Source organism: Sinohyriopsis cumingii, chromosome 3 (assembly GCF_028554795.1).
Source record: "Sinohyriopsis cumingii isolate HCF-2022 chromosome 3, ASM2855479v2, whole genome shotgun sequence".
NCBI lineage: Eukaryota > Metazoa > Mollusca > Bivalvia > Unionida > Unionidae > Sinohyriopsis > Sinohyriopsis cumingii.
This window is the reverse complement of record NC_142963.1, coordinates 138,405,382-138,430,456: the sequence shown is the minus strand read 5'-3', so window position 1 is coordinate 138,430,456 and position 25,075 is coordinate 138,405,382. Positions and strand designations below refer to the sequence as shown.

General features: G+C 36.7%; 1 protein-coding gene across 2 annotated transcripts in view; it reads right to left on the bottom strand.

Annotated features, from left to right (window-relative positions):
- Positions 1-3,018: 3,018 nt before the first annotated feature.
- The window catches only part of LOC149803946 (coiled-coil domain-containing protein 77-like), a 63,043-nt gene continuing 40,986 nt past the window's right edge, over positions 3,019-25,075 (bottom strand). For both annotated transcript variants that reach the window (XM_089953759.1, XM_089953758.1), the window contains 6 exons: positions 22,627-22,789; positions 15,833-16,082; positions 13,320-13,542; positions 10,624-10,749; positions 8,043-8,195; positions 3,019-7,627 (listed from right to left, as the gene is read on the bottom strand). In XM_089953759.1, the coding sequence (XP_089809885.1) occupies positions 7,457-7,627; positions 8,043-8,195; positions 10,624-10,749; positions 13,320-13,542; positions 15,833-16,082; positions 22,627-22,789 (1,086 nt within the window). In that variant the 3' untranslated portion in view covers positions 3,019-7,456. The remainder of the gene's footprint in view (positions 7,628-8,042; positions 8,196-10,623; positions 10,750-13,319; positions 13,543-15,832; positions 16,083-22,626; positions 22,790-25,075) is intronic.

The following is a 25,075-nucleotide window of genomic DNA, read 5'->3' as shown; positions in this document are numbered from 1 at the left end:
TGCTAAAATATCGCCAGTTGTCAACATGTAAACCAAGCACGAGTTCTCTCCCCATCAATAGCGAGACTAGTGCCGAAATCTCATGCTTCGTTAGTTACTTTGAAGATCGCACTTACTCCAGCCCTCGCAAATACCGCGTTTTTTTGTGTTTTTTTTACATTAGAAGGACGATTATATACACCTCATCGTAAGACCAATTCTCCCGTGCATCAGCTGAAATAACATTCTGCTTCTACTACGTCAATAGACAGAATTACTACATCCATCGATACCCCCCTCCCCCCAAAAAACCTTAGAAAGCCAGCTTATTTTCAAACGGCTACAACAGTCTGGTCGAATTACTGTCTTTCTAGATTGCTATCGAGGATAAATTCAAGATCCGAGGACCAAGAGGCCTTTCTTGTCAAAATGGCATCTCCCATCAACTTTAATTTGATTCTATTTACAAGTCACGCATGCTGGACGATTACAATAAAGTCCAAGCTCTCGACAAAGACAAAACAGGTCTAAACATCTTTTCGACAAACAACAATCAGTTCACAACATCGCAGTAACGGCCTCCATGATCATATTACTCTCGATGACTGTATTTCAGCAACCTAAGCATAGTCTTTCTCATTCATATCTAGAATTCATTCTCATGTACGACTTCTATACTCAGGACGGCAGCTCAACACTCACTCTCTGATTCCATAGCTATGACTGATAAGCTCTAGCTCGCAGAAATAGATGCCCTAGTATCCACGTCCACGTTGCCATCACAAGTCCATCCTTAGAATGTACCGTCCATTTTCCAGGCGTTCTTTAATGGTCATATAGAGGCCACAAAACAGGCCATCAAAGGGACAAACCTCGTGCTAGCCCAGCAGCCCTGATGATAACACGATAAGAAAACATTCGATTTCACCTAGCTGGTCTTTACGACAATGTTCTCAAAGAAATCAACTCCTTACCCATGTTGCATTTTCCCTGATACCTTGGTCGGTGGAGGTCTGCACCTTTCACCACAGAATGAAAGACACTCTGCCTGATGACCCAATGCTTTCACCAGAATATACAACCTCCTCACAAAAAGTAGTTAAACTCCTCCACCTACTGGTGTCTTACTCCAGGCCTGTTCAAGATCGCTGATCTCATGACACAATGAAACATCAGAATTCAGCATGAACACCCAGAGATCAATCCCAATGACCATTTGGACGGGAGACCTTACTTGCGAAAAGTAATATGAGCATCTCTTTGTAGCAAAACAATCTTTTTTTTTCTTTCTGCGTCTGCATTCCTTGTTATCAATGACAACACTGATTTCATTCAGTCAAAAATCCTGTTGGTTTTGAGATTGTCTGCTCCTTGTAATGTCCACTATTGACCACAGAAGTGGTTCCTACCCACTTCCATCAGAAGAGCCTTGTCTTGGCATGGAAATCTATTTGTTTCTTGGGTCTTCTTGATGTAGCCGTGAACCAGTTCCCCACAGAGCACTCTGCAACCCATATTGACGGCCAAAACTCTCCACAAAAAAACCAATGATAAGGGTTCCAATTATAGGAGGTACCATCGCAACAAATAAGAAGGCCTCCCAATGTTCACAGTAGGTTTCTCATACAAGGATAAACTGCCACACATCATTTCTCATAGGAAGATAAATGAGCGTGTCTTAACCTTTGCAAGAGTGCTTGTATTAGATAAATCTCCTGAAGATGAAAGCCACCGTGAATACCTTTCCACTGTCTGGATAGGGTGATCTCATTCTGTGCATCAACTCAACTGTCATCAATTACATCAAAAGGCAACCGACTACCTAATCCCCAGACTCTACCATCTTGTTTGGGATTTTCTACAGTGGTGTCATAATTAATAAATCCACATCCACGTCCACCACATCCTAGTTAAGATTAATATTCAACCGTACATTCACCCCTAAATCTTCAGGTAAATCTGCGCTAGAATCTGACATGCAATGAGCTGGAATGCAAACCATTCTTTGTTTCAGCAGTCCCACAACTATAAGACAGCAGTTGATACTCTTTCCTATCTTCGCTAGCCGAGATTCCGATATGATAACCCTATCTATATCAGGCAGATATTTCTGTGCTTTGGGTCTCTGAATTTTATTGGATGTGGTGGCAGCCACTGCATCCAATCAAAATTAAGTTGTTCAAATCTGAACACAGTTCCTGCTTGATCGAGACAAGGGGAGCACACAACGTGAACGGACTGATAAATAAGCAATTTTGTGCAAATAGAGACCTTTCACTCAAATACACCTGTAATGGCTTCCCTCTGATACATAGTAATACCTTAGATGTTGAATTTGACTGATGGGATTAAAGTGCCAATTCTCTATCTGGGATCACGAGTGGCCGAGTGGTCTAAAGCACTCACCATTATGGATCACTGCCATCTCACCTTTGTCTGTGTGGGTTTGAGTCTCGGGCTCGGCCAAAGCGGGTACGTGAGAAAGTCTGCCATTAGCTTCCTTTGGGTAGGTGGTTCTTCCCAGGTTCCTCCTCCACCAGTTATACTGGCCACCACGTACAGCCCATCTTGTGATGAAAAATGGCATCATACCCCAGAACAACCAACCGTCTATCCAAGGGGAGGCCACTCTTGTCCAACTTATAGCTTGACAATCAGGTAACCTTTTAACATTTTTGTTGCAAGATTTCTGGCAAACATCTTGTTATCACTAGAGGACTGGATATATTAAGTAGTGGATGAACTCCCTTGCATATCATTATTGGAAAAGATCTCAATTATACAGGATGAAACTAACTAGTCATCTGTGGTCATAACAATGCAGGTGGAAAAACTCAGCTTCATACCACAATGAAGCTGTGCATTTCTTGAACCAGAACACAGTGACTAAAATACTTTAAACAATATTAAACATTCTAAAGATACCATCTTAAATAGATTCTATGAAAACTGTTGTTTTCCTCTCAAAATTTATGTGTATTATCTTCAAAATTTATGAGAAGCAAAATTTTTTTTGCAGCAACAACAAACTCTTGTGACTACTCTTCTATTTTTATTTAAAAAGACCGTTCTACTTTAGTAATATATAACTATATTACATATAAATATCACAGTATCAATAAATGGATGTAATCAGATGCCTCAGGTAAACATATAAATATCGTTATCTACATGACAGTAAGTCAGAATGCCTCAGGTAAACAGATATCCATCTCGTTATCTACATGACAGAACAGAATGCAATATTAAACAGAATAGATCTGCCGTCATATAAAGTGATGGCAAATTCATAATACTATTTACATTAAATAATGGACAGAATAGATCTGCCATCATATAAAGTGATGGCAAATTCATAATGTTATTTACATTAAATAATGGACAGAATGATCAGATACACTATGTACAAGAGTTATTACAAAATTCCTGGGTACACAATAATAATGTATGTAATAAAAAAAATCAGTACCCAATTCAGCACTTCCATTAACTTAAATACATTTATAATACAAACAAGGCCTGGAATTTATCAAAAAAAATCACAAGGAATTTCCTCGAGTGATTCTGATAGATTTTCAATTTCAAATGGCTTCATCCTTGTTTAGTCAGAGGGTGGGTGGGTAGATATAAAATGGCAATGCTTCTGGATTTTACACTTCAAGTATGATAAGTATCACTTCCAGGATTTTAGACTTATGGTGGCGCTCTACAGTTTCGTATTTTGCATAGGGTTATGATTTTTAAGAAAAAGAATTTCCCTGGCTTTCCTCACTGGTTATACTGGCTGTTTAAAAAAAGACCTTGTATATCTTAGGTATAATTCAAAGAACCTTTAATTCCTTTTATTTTGGTGTATGATTGATGGGTGTACTATGGGTTATAGAGTATACAGCTTGACCTTACTTCAGATGTGCACCTTTCAAAAAAGTGCTAACTCTACTTGGTCATTTTCACTTCCTGAACTTCAGAGGTAAATTGTATAAAAAAGAGCTGATAACTTTATTTTACATTTTATATATTTGGTAATTCATTCATTGCACTTTCAGAAGCTGGTATTGTCTAGTCTGGCAAAATTCATTTCCCCTATTTTAATAGCTGCTGTGTACAGTGTACTTTAGACTAATTCAGGCTGATTTTTTAACACAAGGGAGCAGTCATTTTAGTTAACAGTGTGCTTAAATCATGTAAAATTTCCAAAAGTACAATATCCAAAGAAATATCATTCACATTACATTAATGTAGCATAGAGGTATGCCAACATTCTCTCCATTGTGCATGTTTTAAATGCGAACTACTTCACCTTACATACGTCACTCTCTCAAAAGTACATATTAACTGGTGAGCGCCCCCTATAGGACATTCACTAATATTGGGACTTATTTGACACTTGTGGCCATTGGGACTTATTTGACACTCGTGGCCATTGGGACTTATTTGACAATTGTGGCCACTGAGATTTATTTGATAACCATGGTCACTGGGACACTTGTGGCTATTGGGACTTATTTGACATTCATAACCATTGGGACTTTTATGACACTCATGACCACTGGGACTTGTTTGACACTAATGACCACTGATACCGAAAAACCTTTTACAAAAAATTTAATAAATATGTTTCAATGGCCATGCAAAAAGGGTTGGAGGGCAAGTAGGGGTACATGACTGTAAAAGGCCAGCACTTACTAATTTTACAACCAAGTATGATGTAGGTATATTCCTCAACTTGGGACTAATGACCATATCGAGGAACTTCAACCAAAATCATCATGCCCTAGAAAATACTTTCACACATTAAACCAAATGTTAACATTATGCTCTTGATAGACAAGGTGCTTGTTAAAGATAATATAAAGTTCCGATGTATTTTAAAACTAAATGGTTAAAAACTAGTTTTGTTTTTAAAAAAAGGATGAATTTAGTATTAAAGATAATAGTGTTATACCTAACTGTTTTTAGTAGGGTGCCATACCCTGCCCTCTCATGGTGGGGTCCAATACAATGCCTTCCCAAGGTGGGGCACCATACCCTGCATCCCATGTTGGGGCACTATACCCTGCCCTCCTGAAGTGGGGCACCATGCCCTGCACTCTCTAAGTGTAACCCTACTTTAAAAACTCCAGCAAGTTTGTCAAAAAAGTTTTATTCTTTAGTCAATAAAAAATCGTATTTTTTAAAACTTGTTTTCATTGTAGAGACCAATACCATAGCTGCCAACCTTCCAGGCTCACAATTAGTGAAAATAGGGATAAAAAGTCGTGAATTTGGACACGAATTCGTGAATAATACTGACAATAACTCCATCCACTCTGACTACTCCGACCGTCAATACTACACTATATCAAGTTCGCAAAATAAAAATAAAACACTATATATATGCAGAAATATTTATTTATCAAGACATGATACTGTGGCAGACTTGAACTTCCTCAACTGCTTGATCGTAAATTTGTTTTCTAAACAGTTCCGACTTCTTGCCTGCTGGTTGATCTTGGGGACTAAAATTGCTGACAAATTTTCTGCAGCTAAGGAGGCCTTAAAGTCTGTCTTATTTTTCCTCACTAAAGAAAATACTCTCTCGCTGTCACTGTTGCTGTGAGGAATGCACAGGAGCTGCAGCATTTTTGGTTCTTCCACAGGAAAATTTGGAAGCGATTTTCGAGTCCGGGAACATATGTCAGAACAAATGTTTAGCATGGTCTCCAGCTGATAAAGGTAGATTGTGTTCGACACAAGAAAACTCACAAATAATGCTTAAGCGTTGGTAGCCTGCGGGTCTTCCACCAATGGTTTAAAATATTCCAGAGCTGAAATCTGCGAATTCTTAATTTTCCCAACTTCTACGTGTTTTTTGCAACCGACATTCTTCCTCACATCGTCTCTTCGAGTGCACACTGAATGCAAGAAGCATGAATGAATATCAATGTTTAATGGCGGAATGCACGGCCAATTTTTGATATATTCCAAATTAAACTTCACTTTTTGAGTAATACATTTCTTTTTCCTTGGCGGTGAAGACATTTTCAAAATCTTACATGCGATGCTGAACGGTAACTCGAATCAGTGTTTTGACGCATGCACGGAGCAAATTTCCGGTTAGGCCCCAGTTTCTCTCAAAAGCATTTGTAAAACTACTCTTATACATATAGATTAAAATAGGCTAAAATGCTTGCGACCGGGCCAACTGTACTAATCGGCTGTAGATCTACTAATATCGTGACCAGCGGTACCGGACCGTTTCGGCAACTGCGAATATCATGACTAGCGCCTAACGGGAAATCGGTTATTTTATTAAAGATTTAAAATAACTGAGGATCGAAAATTTCGTGAATTTTTGTCTTACGGCGTGAATTCGTGAATCGCTGAAAAAGTCGTGAAATTCACACCAAATTCGTGAGGGTTGGCAGCTATGCAATACCAATGGTTTCCAGTTAAGAATGTTTCATTAGCAATTCTGAGGTATATACTTTGAAATGTATGTATTTCATACACGTGAACTAAAAAACAAGATATAGCTAAAATACAATGTAATATAGGTACTTTAAAATTTAAAAATACAAAATTTCTCTGTGTCTCCAACGTAAAGTCTATATGCATGTACATAAAGGTTTTATTATATTCTGAAATTCCAGTCTCCTGCCACAGCTTAGTACATTATTACACAGGAACTTTCAAACATGATATATACAGACATCAATGCATCTATATTCTCAAAATATGATCTGTACAAAATAATATAAAAGTTATGACAAAAATGCTAACAAATCAACCTTTACATTTAAGATTAACGAATGAATGTTCCGTGAAATTAAAAATACACCAACGAGATATACTCAAAAGCTACAGACTTAAGTTCTATGAAGAACTAAGTGTTCATGAGCATGTATTATACTTCAATTTGAGAAAAGATCCACAAAAATTTGGCTGAAGCAAAAGTGAAAATATTACCAATAACATCTTTAAGAAGACCAAGAATGACAATTTCAAAATCACTATCCTGGGCAAATATCCACTTTTAAGCTATCAGAGAACTACTAAATTTAGTGTTTTGTTAAATGTTTTTTTTCTTCTTCAAAGCATTACTTTTTTATTCTTTGACCTTCTTGATTTTTAATCATAATCACATAAACAGTGTCCGACTTTTCTCGCATGAAATAAATACTGAAAATTCTAAAGTGAAAATAATTCTTAAAAGTATATATTTTATAACTGGATTGAAACCAGATCGTTGGCTCCAAGTTGGTAACCATTTTCAGTGCTGTAAAGTCCCTTTTATCTTTCATTCAATTAAATCAGAAACACATCCCTTTCGAATTGCTTATATAAAGCACGTAAAAATATAACACACAACCAAAATAAGGACATTTATGAGGTAAAATTACCATATTGATTTATATTCTTCACATTGCTATGAATGACAAAGAAATAGTTATTTGAAGTCATATGATCATAATAAAGACCGCCTTATCCCACAGAATCACAAGTGTTTAAGATCACTTTCAATTCCGTAGATTTTAGCTTTAAGGTTCTTAAGTTCTCCAACTAATTTCTTTGATCTCCCTGAGGTGGCTCGTACATTTCTCAGAATCTGCATGTCAATATCGTCTGGCCTCTTCAGGTCCATATCTTCGGAGAAACCGAGAGTAACCTACAAAAAGAGATCATTTAAGTCATTTACTATATCAAATCAAATAAAAAATAAATTGCATTTTAGTTTATTATTATAACAATGAATGATTATTCATATTTGTTTTTCTGTACTAACCAAAACTATGCTAGAAAAATGTCATGCAATCAAATTTTGATCTTTTTCTTGATTTAATATGTGTTTATATAAGTCAAGCAAAATTTAAGTTGTCCATTTAATGTTCTCTGGGACAGAAAGAATATAGAGTTCTTGCAAGAAATAAATACTGAAGAAAGCTATAGTTCCTGTTAAGCATACTTACTTAGTAAAAAATCACTTCTGATATTGGTCATTGATCTTGAAAATTGCTAAATTAAGACAATATCTCAGTTATCATGATACTGATCAATCAATACATGAGCACTGTTTAACTTACCTTATAAAGTTGCCTTTCGACCTCTTTCAACCTTGTTCTAAGATTTTTGATATCAGTTTTAAAACCTTCTACTTCCAGGTTCCTCCGCCTCTCAAGATCCTGGTATCGTTGATTCATTAGCTGTAACCTTTTGGACATTTTTTCTCCACGATCCTAGGTTGTAATTAGGCAAATTAAATTACTGTATGAATTTATTCACTGATGATAAATATCATTGATATATGGCATAGTACTGATACATGACAGTCACAATCTTATGCAAGTCATTGATAAATGGCATAGTCATATTAATCCTGTGTAAGTCATTGATAAATAGCAGTCATAATTATCTTGTGTAAGTCATTGATAAATGGCAGTCATATTAATCTTGTTTAAGTCATTGATACATGGCACATTCATATTAATCTTATGCAAGTCATTGATAAATGGCAGCCATATTAATCTTGTCTAAGTCAAGATACATGGCATAGTCACATAAATCTTGTCTAAGTCATTGATAAATGGCACAGTCATATAAATCGTGTGTAGGTCATTGATATATGGCATAGTTATATAAATCTTGTGTAAATCATTGATACAAAGCAGTCATATTAGTCTTGTGTAAGTCAGCGATACATAGCATAGTCATATAAACCTTGTGTAAGTCATATATGGCACAGTCATATAAATCTTGTGCAGGTCATTGATAAATGGCATAGTGATATTAATCTTGTGTAAATGATTGATACATGGCATAGTCATATAAATCTCGTGTAAGTCATTGATAAATGGCACAGTCATATAATCCTTGTGTAAGTCATTGATACATGGCAGTCATATTAATCTTGTGTAAGTCACTGATACATGGCATAGTCATATCAATCTTGTGTAAGTGATTGACAAATGGCAGTCATATTAATCTTGTGTAAGTCATTGATATATGGAATAGTCATATCAATCTTGTGTAAGTCATTGATACAAGGCATAGTCATATAAATTTTGTGTAAGTCATTGATACAAGGCAGTCATAAATCTTGTGTAAGTCATTGATAAATGTCAGTCATATTAATCTTGTGTAAGTCATTGATACAAGGCATAGTCATAAATCTTGTGTAAGTCATTGATACATGGCAGTCATATTAATCTTTTGCAAGTCATTGATAAATGGCAGTCATATCAATCTTGTGTAAGTCACTGATACATGGCATAGTCATATTGATCTTGTGTAAGTCATTGATACATGGCAGTCATATTAATCTTTTGCAAGTCATTGATAAATGGCAGTCATATCAATCTTGTGTAAGTCATTGATACATGGCATAGTCATATTGATCTTGTGTAAGTCATTGATACATGGCAGTCATATTAATCTTTTGCAAGTCATTGATAAATGGCAGTCATATGAATCTTGTGAAAGTCATTGATATATGGCAGTCATATTAATCTTGTGAAAGTGACTGATAAATGGCAGTCATATTAATCTTGTGTATGTCATTGATATATGGCAGTTGTATTAATCTTGTGTAAGTCACTGATACATGGCCTAGTCATATAAATCTTGTGTAAGTCATTGATATATGGCAGTCATATTAATCTTGTGTAAGTCATTGATATGCGGCATAGTCATATTAATCTTGTGCAAGTCATTGATATATGGCACAGACATATAAATCTTGTTTAAGTCATTGATATATGCCAGTCATATTAATCTTGTGCGTGTGATTTGGATTTGTTAAGGTAGTTTTGACGATTTTTCAGTCATATCGCTATGATATCTGCAGTGAGGCAGTTTATAGTGATGTTTAGCACTGGGGCATCATGCTACAGACATGTAGCATGATGTCCCACCCAGTCACATTATCCGGACACCAGGCAGACCAGTCCTAACATTAACCTCTTAATGCTGAGCGCTAAGCGTGGCAGCTGTTAGTACCATTTTTATAAGTCTTTGGTTAGACTCGGCCAGGGATCGATTCCACGACATCCCGCATCTGAGGTAGACTCTCTAACACGAGTTCCACATGACACACCTAGACCAAACTTTGTCGATGGCTTGCACTTTGGGTTAGGATGAAGCCTTTTGGTTTGGGATTCAAAAATCAGGGTCAGTGAGTGAAAGAAGAAACATGGTTTCAACACAATTACATTCCAAGACACAAGATTTATATGACTATTGCCATATTTCAATGACTTACACAATATTAATATGATTATGCCATGTATCAATGACTTAAACAAGATTTATATGACTGCCATATATCAATGACTTACACAAGATTTATATCACTATGCCATGTATCAATGACTTACACAAGATGAAAAAGGGAGCTAATCCACTTACACTGAAAAGTCTTTTCACTGAGTGCATGTAGTTAAGCTAGGAATGATTTAGGGATAAGGACAGATTCAGCACCAAGTACCTTCATTGGCATGTTGAGATTATAACTTAATAATCACAAGAAAGAGAAACAAGTAAAAAAAAACTTTATTTGAAAGGAAATTAGAATCTGAGCAAAAAACTGTTACCTGTTCATAGCATAAAGTCTAAATTTTCAGAGGTAAAGAGCTTATTCATTCCATTAACTGGTTCTCTTGCACTTACTTTGAAGACCTCTCTGGTGACATCGCCCTCCTCACGGATCCTGGCTAGTTCATCCTCCAGCTGTATCACCTGTTCTCTGTACATTTCTGCCAGCTTCTGGGATTGTTGTACCTGGTACTCCAGTGACTGGAATATACATGGAAACCAGTCTATATGGGAGAACCAACAGACAGGGCATAATGTCAATTATTGACTGATGACTCTTTTATGTGGTACCCTCTTCTGACATACAAATATTATTCTTAAGGCAAGATGTCTAATGGATGGTTTTTCAGTTTTAAGTTTGTATGAACTAGAGTTATTAGAAGTGGGTGTATCACAGAGGGCAATGCATGATCTTACAAAGAGGTACCTTGTAAAAAAAAGAAATGTAGGTGTATCCAACTAATGGGCCAAAACTACATAAAAGGACAGTGTAAAACGCTAACAAGCATGCCATTCTTTCCCCTGCCAAGCTATATTTCATACCACTAGATCATGGGATAAATCGAATAACAAAAGTAACAAACTTTAACACCGAGGGTGTCAAGGATGTGGAAGGAATGTGGATGCACATGGAAGCCAAAGTAATTGTTATGTCAAGTTTCTGCCAAGGATTATTTGATATTAAAGCTGTTGGCTCACCAAATTTGGTTGAAATCCCAAAAACCTATGCAGAAGCAAAAGTTTTAAAAGGCAAGTAATAAAGGGCCACAACTCCTGTATTGGCAGGAATGTAACATAGATTAAATCCCTTCAGTACAAATATGCACACCAAATCGAGTTGAAATCTAACAATACTTGCTAAAGGTGACAAATCAAAATTAAAAGAATACATCAATATGGGGCTACAGCTCCTATAAATGATGCAGAATGCTGGAAATCAAAGCTGTCGTTAATATACAACAGTCAAATTTGATGGAAATCCAAGTTATTTAAATCACATTTGACTGATATAAATATTCATCACATTCATTTTTCTGCCAACAGGTTTATGGAATAAAGAAATTGGTCCAGAGTATTACTGCAGCAAACCAAGTCATAAATGAATCGCCTCTGTAAGAGTTTTCTTTACCTTGCAAGTAACATATGCAAATTATATATCTGAAACAGTGAAGTTATTACTCCTTTACACTGCTTAGTTTCTGAGATTCTATTTGTATTATATACTTTTGTGTGAAAAGTTGAAACTTATTGGCAAAGTAATTTTAATTTGAATATATAAGATTTTCCATGCTGCCCTGTGATGCTTGATTGTGTGTACAGAGAAATTATACTTGCAACAACAAAAACTAGCATTTTGTGAGCTACAATAAATAAACAGAACCTGCATTACATTTCAGATAGGGAAACTAATTTTTGCTGAAGAAATCTGACTTAGTGCCATTTACATTGCTCTGAAGGTATTTTCCCTTACTTGCTTGACAACAATAATAAACCTGCTGTGATGCATTGGTAAATTGGACTTGCTTCATTTTCAGATAAGATCAAATAGTTTACAAAAACCAAAATTGGGTCACTGATATTTATATGACTAGCAAAAGAAAGTGAGCTGAAATTATCCAGAGGGGCATGCTGTGTGGTGATGAAGAGTTGTTGTTCTAGGGTTTAATGCCATGTTTCAGCACAAGATAGGCTATACATGGCGGCAAGTATAATTGGTGGAGGAAGAACCCTGGAAAACCCAGGGAAGAACCACCAACCCATGAGAAGCTACTGGCAGGCTTTCCCATGTACAAACGCTTACCGAGCCATGGACTTTAACCCATGCAGACAGAGGTGGTGATGAAGAGTTAGTTTAATCTTCTATGCTTTGAATCTAGAGCATGTCCTGTGTATAACAAAAAGAAAGTTTTCTTTTTCTACATAAATACTGGAAACATTTCATCTTATGGTCTGAAAAACCATACATTTTAACTCTGCCACTCATTAAAATATCACAATTTTTTGTACCACATGATGAAATGTATTGGGTATTCAATTGGGAAAAAAAAATATCCTCGATATATTTCTGGCACAGTGAAAGCTTGATTTCATCCTCTTGTTCGAAAATGACGTGAATACTGAGTTGGATAAAGTTAACTCAAAACATATTTCTTCCATGTTATTCCAACATGAATGACTCTGATAACCAGCAAACAATGGATTTTATACAGAATGTTGAGGGTTTTCATGGGATGGTATGCATGTTGCAATTGCCAAATTAACTATCTTTGCTTATCCAGCATTTTGAATTGAAACTTCATGTTGAAGGACAAATACCTGCCCATATTGCTCCATCACATGAATCGAGCTTAGAGATCAGCAGTTTTATCACTGACAGCCACTAAATTAAAAGTGTTTTATAGTTTGCAAATGTATTTTTCTTTTAATAAATACATAGCTGGTGTTAACTTAACAAACTCTAGAATTGGTACAGAAAAAATACCGATCAGTAATTAAGTAAAAGGTTAAATTTTGTAAATCTGAGAGCACATTTTAAAGCCCCAAAATGCAGTTGTATGCTAAAGCAGAGGTCAACAACTTTTTTTTCATAATTACAAAATGAGCAAACGTGTGCCACCAGTAAGAGAGTAACACTATTCAAATCAAGATTTTTGGCTGCCCTTCGTGTGCCACACAAACCCTCTTGATGTGCCATCTTGTGGCACTCATGCATGCAATAGGTTGCTGACCCCTGTGTTAAAGCTTACAGAGCTGAAGTTAGTGACTCAAACCTTAAGTTCTTCAGTGAACTGAGTTCTACTTTCACAAGTCCCATCTGTAGTGTTCAATGCAGAGTCTTTGTTATTCATGTTTAATTGCTGTTTACAGAGGTCAAGCTCTCGAAGAAGTTTGTCTTTTTCAGCTATCCAGAGTCGTTCATTGGCTCTCCCTTGGTATCGAAGTTCTAGAAAATCTTTTGTGCTTTCATACAGCAGGTCTTGTGTTTTGTGTAACCTGTGGAAACAAGAATAGTTTGGTATTGAACAGTACATATTTTTGTCATCCATTGTGAAGTCCTAACAAGGACTCAAACATTAACAATTACTCTGCTTTTGTTCTTCTTTTCTCTGAGACTTTAGGAAGCAAAGCAAATTTGTTAAAGTACTATAAACCACTAGGGACTTCTAGTTTTGTAAGTACAATAAACCTCTATGGACTTTGATCTTTGTGAGTACAATAATTCTCTAAGGACTTCTAGCTTTGTGAGTACAATAATCGTCTAAGGACTTCCATCTTTGTGAGTACAATAATCGTCTAAGGACTTCTAGCTTTGGGAGTAAAATAAACCTCTATGGACTTCTAGCTTTGTCAGTATAATAATTCTCTATGAACTTCTAGTTTTGCAAGCATAATAAGCCTCTATGGACTTATAGCATTGTGACATTCTTACTTTTGCTTTCAGGGGTCTATCATCAAGGTATTAGAGCTACTATTGATGTCAAATATAGATTGACTGTGTCATGATGACATAATTATTGCATTCTTATGTCTGCATCACAGAAGAATAGAGCAATGAACTATGGGAGACTGGGAGTCAGTATGATGAACTATGGGAGACTGGGAGTCAGTATGACGAACTATGGGAGACTGGGAGTCAGTATGATGAACTATGGGAGACTGGGAGTCAGTATGATGAACTATGGGAGTCTGGGAGTCAGTATGATGAATTATGGGAGACTGGGAGTCAGTATGATGAACTATGGGAGGCTGGGAGTCAGTATGATGAATTATGGGAGACTGGGAGTCAGTATGATGAACTATGGGAGATTGGGAGTCAGCATGATGAACTATGGGAGTCTGGGAGTCAGTATGATGAACTATGGGATACTGGGAGTCAGTATGATGAACTATGGGAGACTGGGAGTCAGTATGATGAACTATGGGAGACTGGGAGTCAGTATGATGAACTATGGGAGACTGGGAGTCAGTATGATGAACTATGGGAGACTGGGAGTCAGTATGATGAACTATGGGAGACTGGGAGTCAATATGATGAACTATGGGAGACTGGGAGTCAGTATGATGAACTATGGGAGATTGGGAGTCAGCATGATGAACTATGGGAGTCTGGGAGTCAGTATGATGAACTATGGGATACTGTGAGTCAGTATGATGAACTATGGGATACTGGGAGTCAGTATGATGAAATAAACTTGATTCTGATATTAAATTATACATTAAGTTTATATAACAACTTTTGTAATCACATTTATAAATGACACCGAACTAATCAGAATATGCCACTGTCATCATCACTTAAACATGACTATCCTTCACTTAATAATGCTACCAGTTAGCTTTAATCAACCAATCCATGGCTTAAAGGTATACAATTGAAACAGATACCTCAAACTAACTTAGAAAAGTTTACTGCAATTAAAATTTTAGTAAAGTTGCCTCCCTTTCCCCATGATAATCTGATTTAAATGTAAATTTTCTTTCTCAGAGTTGATTTCAATCTGCTGAAGTGTTGGGGCTGATGACTTGGCTGGTAGTCAATCACAGACAAGGTCTTGAAAGAAAGAAAGTAATCACCATATGATTTTATGAGGGCTTTAATGATGCCATCAAAATGCATCGAGAAATATCAATATTCATTATGGCATTACATCTTCATACAAAATTGAAAAAAAAAATGACCTAATATTAATCATGAGGAATTTCACATCAGTTTATTTTCATCGATAGCTTACTTTTAGAGAGAAATGTCGGCAGATGATGGGAAAATAATTTTGATTTATCAGGATCTAGTTATTCATATTATAGAAATGATAGTTTGAAAATTCATAGCAAGCACAATGCTGTAATTTGTGCGATACAACATGAAAACTAAAGGCATTTATTTTATTTTAAAGCATATATGTGTGTCTAAGTTATTCTTTTTATGCAGACTGATTTTAATTTTTCATGATGTACCAATAGTTTTCAAAAGATAAAGGCTTGCTTTAAAAATAAATTACTCTATATTTTTTTCAAATAATAGGAAAACAAGCACTTAGCTTGTAACATATTGTAATAAGTCAAGCATAAGTTAATCAAAAATAAATTCGTAAAAGTATGCATTAAAATATGTACCATATCACATCCTGTTTGTTACGATAAGTAACAATGAAACATCAAAGGCAATACACAGGTATATTAAATACAATCGATACAAATCAAGCATATACCACAATGACCAAAGGGAACACTCTTAAAAATAAAAGATAACATCAATTAAAAAAATTTATATTCAAGAAATTACTTTTCTGTTAGAGTGTGTAATTTTGCCTCATCTCTCTGCCTGCGGGTTTCCATCTCTTCATCTTTAACATGGCGGTCATCTTGCAATGCCTGTATCTGCTCCTTGGCAAGTTTTGCTTGGTCCTGTATTTGTGCCTGGAGTGACTCCACCTGTAGCATCAGGATATCATTATCGTGCTTAAACCTCTCCTCTGGAGTTGGTGATATTGATGGATGTTTGTCTAATGCTTTAGACTGGCTCTTCTTTTTACCTATAACAACAGCAATAACAAGAAAATTCCAGGAATCGATATCCCCATACTTTTTGTTGCCATCAATATGAAAATCTAGTAATAATTATTGAAGATATTGTTCAGAAAAGAAATGTTAATGTAAATTATGTTTTTCAGAGAATATTTACATGATTGTATTAATGTTGCAGAATAAAAATCATAACATGTAAGCCAGTGCTATACGGTTTTGTAGCACATGATAAACATCATAACATGTAAGCAAGTGCTATATTGTTTTGTAGCACATAATAAACATCATAATATGTAAGCAAGTGTTATATGGTTTTGTAGCACATAATAAACATCATAACATGGAAGCAAGTGCTATATGGTTTTGTAGCACATGATAAACATCATAACATGTAAGCAAGTGCTATATTGTTTTGTAGTACATAATAAAAATCATAACATGTAAGCAAGTGCTATATGGTTTTGTAGCACATAACAAACATCATAACATGTAAGCAAGTGCTGTATGGTTTTGTAGCACATGATAAAAATCATAACATGTAAGCAAGTACTATATTTTTTGTAGCAGATGATAAACATCATAACATGTAAGCAAGTGCTATCATATTTTGTAACATGTAAGCAAGTGCTACATGGTTTTGTAGCACATGATAAAAATCGTAACATGTAAGTAAGTGCTATAAGGTTTTGTAGAACATGATCCCACTGGGCTAAATTGTGAGGTGAATAAAAATGAAAAGTGCACTCTGCTTTTAAACTGTCCATATTTTAATTTGGCCTGTCAGTCTTCCTTTTCTACATTTAATTTTGAAATGCTGCAGAAATGAGGGGTTATCATCATGCCGTCTGTTTTTGTTGTGTCCATCCTGTATACACGATGGACTCATATTTAACACCATTTTCGGGTTCAAAATCGTTCACTGGTATCTCCATGAACACTTTCCCAGCTCCAATAATCTGATATACTTCTAATTTAAAAAGTAAATTGTCCTCATCACTATGTTCAGCCAGTATTTGCCAAACCAAATTGTTGTCTAAAGATGAACCACGCCAAGAATCAGCCATTTTACGTCTGCTGGATAGCCCATATTATAATATAAACACACATTTGTTAAACTTTCTTGATGCTTAGCTCAAACTAGTTAAACAGCCCAATGTACCCGATGGGCCAACAAAATTTAGTTTAACAATCATTCATGTTAAGCTGAATAGACCAGATGTGTCAACGGTTATGAAAAAATGCATGTCAGGATAATCATTACAATATTTCTACCGGATTGACTTTTGTTGCAATAAGCACTTTAAGGGTCAATGGCTGAATACAACTGTATACTGTGCAGAATACATGTGACTTGAAACTAATTTGCAGGAGTTCTCGCACACCACCTCTTCCCAAGTGTGTTAATTTGTCCAAAGTTTTATGTGGATCGTGTGCTTTGGGAGTATCTCTGCTACACATCTGACCCATTATCTTCTGGATTATTCTTGGCAGCAGAATTGCTGGGGGAAAGGCATCACCCCAAAACTCCAACGTCCCTGGATCTGGAACTAGGTGATAAGGTTGACAGTTTAGACAGTGGGTCTGTAGCAGTTTGTGATTCCAACTGCTGGGAATGTGTCTAGTCTTGACAGCAATTTTGTGCTGGCAGCAGCAGGGCTGAAAGATCCTTATCTTTATAGGATGTAGGTCATCCCCACAGAGTTGTTGGACACAGCAAGGGTTACCTTCCACAAAGTTGATCGGCCAGGCATGAAAAGCATTGATCATGGCCTTTTTGTTGCTCCCAATTACTGCTGACCATGATTAAGCAGGGTCCCCAACTGTTATCCATAGGGGCCCTAATCTTGAGTTGGAAACTTTTAAGACATATCCCTGCTGTTAAACCACTATTTGTTATACGCCAATGTTGCGGAGACTGTTTATCGCTGTTTAGATTACAATCTGATTGATCATAGGGAATAAGGGGGGGACATCTACATCAGGCACACAAGATGGTGGACATGGATGTCTGCAGCTGTATAAAGTACACTGAGGAGTTGCAAAAATGTCCTCATAGAAATCCACTCCAGCTGGAAATGCATTTGAGGTAAACATGACTGAGATGAGCTAAAAATTCCATACCAAGATGGATAAAAATGGTAATGTCCGCATAGCCAAGTGATGATGCTTAAGTGAAGACAAAAAGAAAAAGACATTTTTTTTCACTTAGATCAAAGTTACATGCTGCTGTCAGAAGGCCATGGAGTTTTATAAGCTGTGGAACCACAAGTGTTTTCATTACCACAATGTTTATTCTGAAAGAAAAATGTTAAAGATGCAGGGTGAAGCTGTGATGATGCATAAAAGATGTAACAATCAATTCAATAAATACTGCAGGGTGGTCATGTTCACCACTCCACTATCTTTATTCATGCTTGTGACCTCATTATCCTAGGTGTCCAATTGGGTATGGAGGACAACAGCAAATGAGAATAAGCCTTTGCAATTCCCTGGGATTCAGATTATGTTTGAAAAGACAAACAGAGATCTCCTTGATATCCAATGTCTGGCAGTAGATGGATGGAGAGTTGCTCATCCTCATTATCTGCATCTAGCAAAGCCTTGTAGGAAAGATTCCCAATATATGCCTTTAACATCTGACCCACTGACTGAAATACCAAGGCTAGCTAGGAAAGTACTTGTGGGGTGTTGTGGACAATTTGCATAGGATGGATTGGTTGTATGGGTCCCCAGAACATGCCACATATGCCAGGATGGTTGTCACGATTTGTGATCGATGCTGGGATGGTCATGTGGACAAACAAACTGTGCAGGTCCCTATAACATGCCCTATAAGCCAGGATGGATGGCACGGTCTGTGAAGCTGTGAAGGCCAGACGGATTGCCTGGTTGACTGATAGTAAGATAAATCAGACCCCCAAATCTTTTTTGAAACTGATGGACTATTTATGGGTGAAGAAATGGCCATGTGGACAGATCAACTGTAGAGGTCCCCATAACATGCCAATGAGGATGATGGTCAGTCAGTTTGCGTCTGACTCATCTTAATGACCAGTCTCTGGGTCATTAGCAGTGATGTGTGGTCAATCATTCAGCTGGATACACTGGTTGGAAGAAAGGATGGTTGCAGACAGCAAGGAGGGCAACACAATGCCTGGAGTTATGCCCACTGGCCTACCAAAACATGGCCAGGATGGTAGCAGACAGCAAGGAGGGCAACACAATGCCTGGAGTTATGCCCACTGGCCTACCAAAAAATGGCCAGGATGGTAGCAGACAGCAAGGAGGGCAAAACAGTGCCTGGAGTTATGCCCACTGGCCTACCAAAAAATGGCCAGGATGGTAGCAGACAGCAAGGAGAGCAACACAATGCCTGGAGTTATGCCCACTGGCCTACCAAAAAATGGCCAGGATGGTAGCAGACAGCAAGGAGGGCAAAACAGTGCCTGGACTTATGCAACCGGGCTACAATAAAAAGGTCAGGATGGTAGCAGACAGCAAGGAGGACACATACATGCCAACCCCTGGTGAGGAAAAAGTGTAATCCAAGTGGACAAAAAGAGTAATCCGAGCAGAAAACGAACAATCCACATATAACATGGCCAAAATTCAATGAGCATATGTACAAAATGATTTATTTATCCCTCTGGAATTTTAACATCAATTACTGCTTCAAGTTTTCGTATATAACACTTTCAGCTTTAAAAAGCAACAGACTTTCATATTGCATTCTGAAACACTTTGTACCAGCTGAGACTATGAATGTTTTTCACACCAGTGCCAGGTTACAGAGCCTGGATCTGAATTCAGTTTTGCTTTTGTTAACAATATTGAACAATCTCTCACAGTCAGCATTAGAATGGTAAAGAACCAATATTCCTTTCCTAACCTGACAAAGAAGAGGAAATTTATATCTTCGAGTTATAGGGTCTTTTAGCTGGGAAATAAGATGAAAAAATCAACTTCTATCCGCATGAAGTATATTGTCAGGTAGAGTGCCAACTTGATACTTCAAGAGTTCTCCTAATTTATCAGCAGCCTTTCCTGTAGCAAGGTGCATCATATGACAGAGACAACCTGATATGTACAATGATGGAGACATTTTTCAAAATAAAGAATGCAACTCCTTTATGAATTCCAGTCATCACTGATGCAGTATCAGCTTAAAACCCCATACAATTATGCCAACTTAAGTTTATTCAAAGTATTATCAAGCAAAAAAATAAAATGTTTTCTCCAGTGGAATCTACTGTTAATTCAGGCAATGAAAGAAGAGCACTCTGACTTTGCCTTTTTCTAAGTCAAAATTTCTTACACAGACTGGGTACAACTTTTTGTCATCATAAGCACTACTCCTGTCTGTTGCAATACTAAATGGCTCAATTTTCATGGCTTCTGCATTTTAAGTGAAGAATCTTCTGCTAAACACCTAACAATATTAGCTGATTTTGTTTTTGCACATGCATATTTTCTGCAATTTTGGAATCAGGAAACATGCATTTGAACAAAGGACCAATGTAGTCTTCTACCGCTAGAGATTGTCCTTGTTTTATTAAGAACTCAGTAGATAATGCATCTGCATTTATAAAATTTGTGTCCACAATTTAGTTGTGCTGTATGAAAAGAAGTTACCTCAGTACTTGAGTTAGTAAATGAGCTAATTCAAGGTTTCTTGTTTTACCACCGTCATGCAACCTGCAAGAGGCATGAAGATCCGTAGAAAGGAATGCTCTATTGTGTAATTCATGTATTCATCTCTGAATCGGTTTTTCATCTTATTTTTAAAATATTTTTGCTCTAACATGCATTGACTAAAATAAATCTGACTTGACTTTTAGCGCCAAAATACCTACAGACTGGTTCTGTTCTGAATAAGAACAAAGAATCTGTGAGCAAAGATTAAAAGGTAGAAAACCAGTCTGTTCTCTCCTAACTAAGCCATACAGATGATACAAATTGAAACAGAGGTCAAAGATTGAAACCAGCATGTTTTTTGAAGCAGGGCAACTGCTATAAATAGAACATAATACTGTTAGGAAAGTGCATACAAGTCTTCAGACAAGCGTACTCTTATGTCGTAGTTACATAGAAGCCGTCTTTTCTAGAATACTGTCTGTGGGATTAATGGGATGTTAATAAATATGAGAAAACAAATTATAAATATTTTGGAGGGGGATATATTGAAAATGCATAATCTGAATACAGTTATGTGTAATGCATAATTTGGTGAAAAACAGCGTCATGATTATGCCAAAAGCATAATGGTTGGCATGTATAGATACTGCCAGGGAACACATTCTGGTCAATGTTCACCCACCTGGAGGTATACACAAATCAGGTATGTCTTTTACATGATGATCTATAAACCATCTCATCTCTGCAATTTGTTCTATATGAGGGATGCCAATCTCCAATGATGATTTTGATGTTGTATACAGATGATGAATGATGGATGGCTCATGATGGATAAAAGATCATACCACAGGCTAATTTGGCCTTGTCGCTAGGTGAGCTAGATCCAGATAACTGAATTGCCAAAATGCACAATTCTGAAACATAATTCAACTAAAAAACAAAAATGTGTTCAGAGAACACAAATTTCTTGTCACTTCTGCAGCTAACAGTCCATGAGAAGTGGACTTAAATGACCAAACTTAACGAAAGTCAATGATTTGTACGACATAGGTCATCAATGCCCAACTTTTGGTACTAACAAGTGATGTGATTTGGATTTTTAACGTAGCTTTAACAATTTTTCAGTCATATCGCTACGATGTCTGCAATGTGGCAGTTTATAGTGATGTCTAGCACTGGGGCATCATGCCGCAGACATGTAGCATGATGTCCCACCCAGTCACATTATCCTGACACCAGGCCGACCAGTCCTAACACTAACCTCTTAATGCTGAGCGCCAAGTGAAGCAGCTGTTAGTACCGTTTTTGTAAGTCTTTGGTATGACTCGGCCGGGGATCGAACCCACGACCTCCCGCATCCGAGGCGGACGCTCTAACCACTAGGCCACCGGAGTGGTTGGTACTAACAAAAAAACATTGGAGGACCCTGCATCTAAAAGTGCACAAGAAACTTGCCTACATACAAAACTTTACCATGGTTTAAAGGATGAGTGAATGGAAGGGGTGACGGATGGGCAAGCATAAGATTTCCACATTCAAAGTAGGGTATATAAAAAATTCACCACATTGCGCTTTGCATCCTTTACTTATTTGAAAAAACTTTTGTTTATATTGGTGGCTATAAAATAACCCAATACTGCTAACTGCATGCTTCAAAAAAGGGTGTGCAATGAAATGATTTTATGTGAGCTAAGGTAGCTGTTGGCAGCCAACCAGGCCATTGCGAGTTGGCTGCCTTGGTGAGTCCTTGTGACACGTGGTTCCCATTTCATCAGCCAAATCTGTAATAAAAGTATCATTAATACCAACAAAATGAAAATAACATCAGCCTTTAGAAATTATTCATCACACCTATTCATCAAGACAAACGCTTCCAACAGTATTCAAAATTCCAGCCTTTCTTGTCACTCAGCTCACCTCTGTTTTTTGCATCCAGAGCACTTTGTAATCTCCTGCCTGTTTTCTCCTCAACAATAGCTTTTGCAGGAGGTTCTTTCATGAAGTATGTTATCTCATGATCAGGTGTGTCACCCAAGGCCAGCAACTGCTGAATTTTCTTTTTATCCTCTAGCTCACGAATCTAATATCAAAAGCGACATGATAGAAGTAAATTTTATATGCATTTATTATGAAAAATTTTAAACCAGTTGAAATTATGAAACCAGTATCATAAATCATGAAATGTGAAATGTCTGAAACCAGCTGTGTACAATAAAACTTGTCTAGAAAGGACATTCACGGGATATCCTATCCAATGCTAATACATAAAGACTATATTTTTCACATTTCTGGATGACAATTGAGTGTCAATAACAAAATGGCATATTGTTACTATGCAATTTTAAAACAGCAAAACACAAATTAAAAATGTCCTCCTCTTAACATTGAGCATAAAAAATATTTGTCCCTGGGTAACAACTTCAATACGGTTAAGATTCCCATACTATAACCATGTATAAATTTAATGGACACGACAAAACAAATCAAGTCCACAGCTGACAATAGCCCCTTATTTGCCAATAGAGATTGCTACACAATAACAATCCATACAATGTCTGAGCATGTGATAAACAATTCAGATATGCAATTAATACTGACCCCTGGGTCTATTCCTCTTTGCTTCCTAAGGCTTGGGTAAGATTTCCACCCTATAACCAGTCTATTTGGTGTAGGAAAAACATGGAAGACCCTTGAGAAGAACCACCAACCCACAGGAAGGTACTGGTGAGCTTTCTCACATACCTTTATTGGTTGAACTGCGATATGAAGTTTACATGGCCAGAGAGATGTCAGTGATCTGTAACGGTGAGCATCTTTGACCTTTTCTAATGGTTAAAAGGTCACAAAAGTATATCTACATTGACCTTTCAGTCTATGTCAACTGAATTTTTTCCTTTATGAGGAATGCATTGTTTAGATGTGAATCAATGAGCAGATTTTTCCTATCTCTCTTGTATTTGTGACTCCAGTGCAAAATGGTGTCAACATGTAAAAATCAAAAGCATTTATCTTCTAACATTAGGGTGAAACAGGCCTGGCCAACTTACTCCAGGGTGTGGCCAGATAAGTGATTTTTAAGGTCACACAATATGATGTTAATAAGCAAATAAAACCAGGTTGTGGGCCAGATCCGGCCCAAATGCCATGTTTGCTCCCACTGGGAAGAGGATAAAAGCGATTAATTTGCTGGCTGGTGGGAAAAGTTATCATGGATATCATCTTTTCTGCCAGTGTGACAAGTATAACAGGGTTCATACTGAACTCTGAATAATAAATTCAAAGACTTTTCCCAAACTTTGAAAGATCATAAACATTGATTTCCAAGACCTATTTTCGGTAACATTTTGTATACAGGTTATACCATCATACAACGAATGCAAAACACTACAATACTGTCTAATGATGAAATTCAAACTATAATAATTTCCTAAAATTGCTTTATAATGAGCTGGAAGATTGGTTAACGTTCCTTCTTATTTCAGAAATGTCTAACTTATGCATCAGATTTAATACAAAATAAATTGTTCTCTTAACAGACATCAGCACTGCTTTAAACGCACTATTATAATTGCTATTTGCTCTCTTCAATAATTTTGGAAAGAGAAGCCACCGTTGTCATCTTTTGATTACAATAATAACAATAATAAAAATAATGACTTTGTACATATGCCAAATCTTTAGAAGCTCTAAGCGCTTTGCAACATTAGATAACACCCAGAAACATATATAATAATATGATTACAAAAAACAAACACCATTAAATTAGACAACAATAAACATGCAAAAAATAGTTATGGTGCTGACTTCCTTTGATGACAGGTGTAGCCAGATTGCTTTGATGAAGATTGCATGTGTTATTGAAGTCGCCATCAAGGTCAACTCTGGATGGCCAAACAAATGCTCATTTGTTATTGCAGCGGCAATGAAACTGAATGGGTCATCAAAAGAGAGAAACAAGGAAATCTTGACTATAGTCTGACTATACATCCCCGTTTGTTTGTACCTCATTAACCACTTCAATAATAAAAATGTTTAATGTGATAAAAAGTGCACAGAACTAAGTCAATCGAATCATTGATTTATAATTTATAACCTGACTGTGACCAGAATGGCACTAATACAGGCATCCGATGCACATTTCATGCTTAACCCATTACCTCATACAACCGTCTTTGGACGCCTCTACAAAAGTCGCATCGAAGCGACTTTTGACGCTTCTACAAAAGTCCCACAGAAGCGCCTTTTGACGTCTGCTGTAAACATCAGCCATTTTAAGCCGGTTTTCGTAGCGCCACCTTCGGGGAAAACCCCTTATTAGATACTACATTCATTTCTGTGAATGACAATTATGTCAGATCACGTGGTC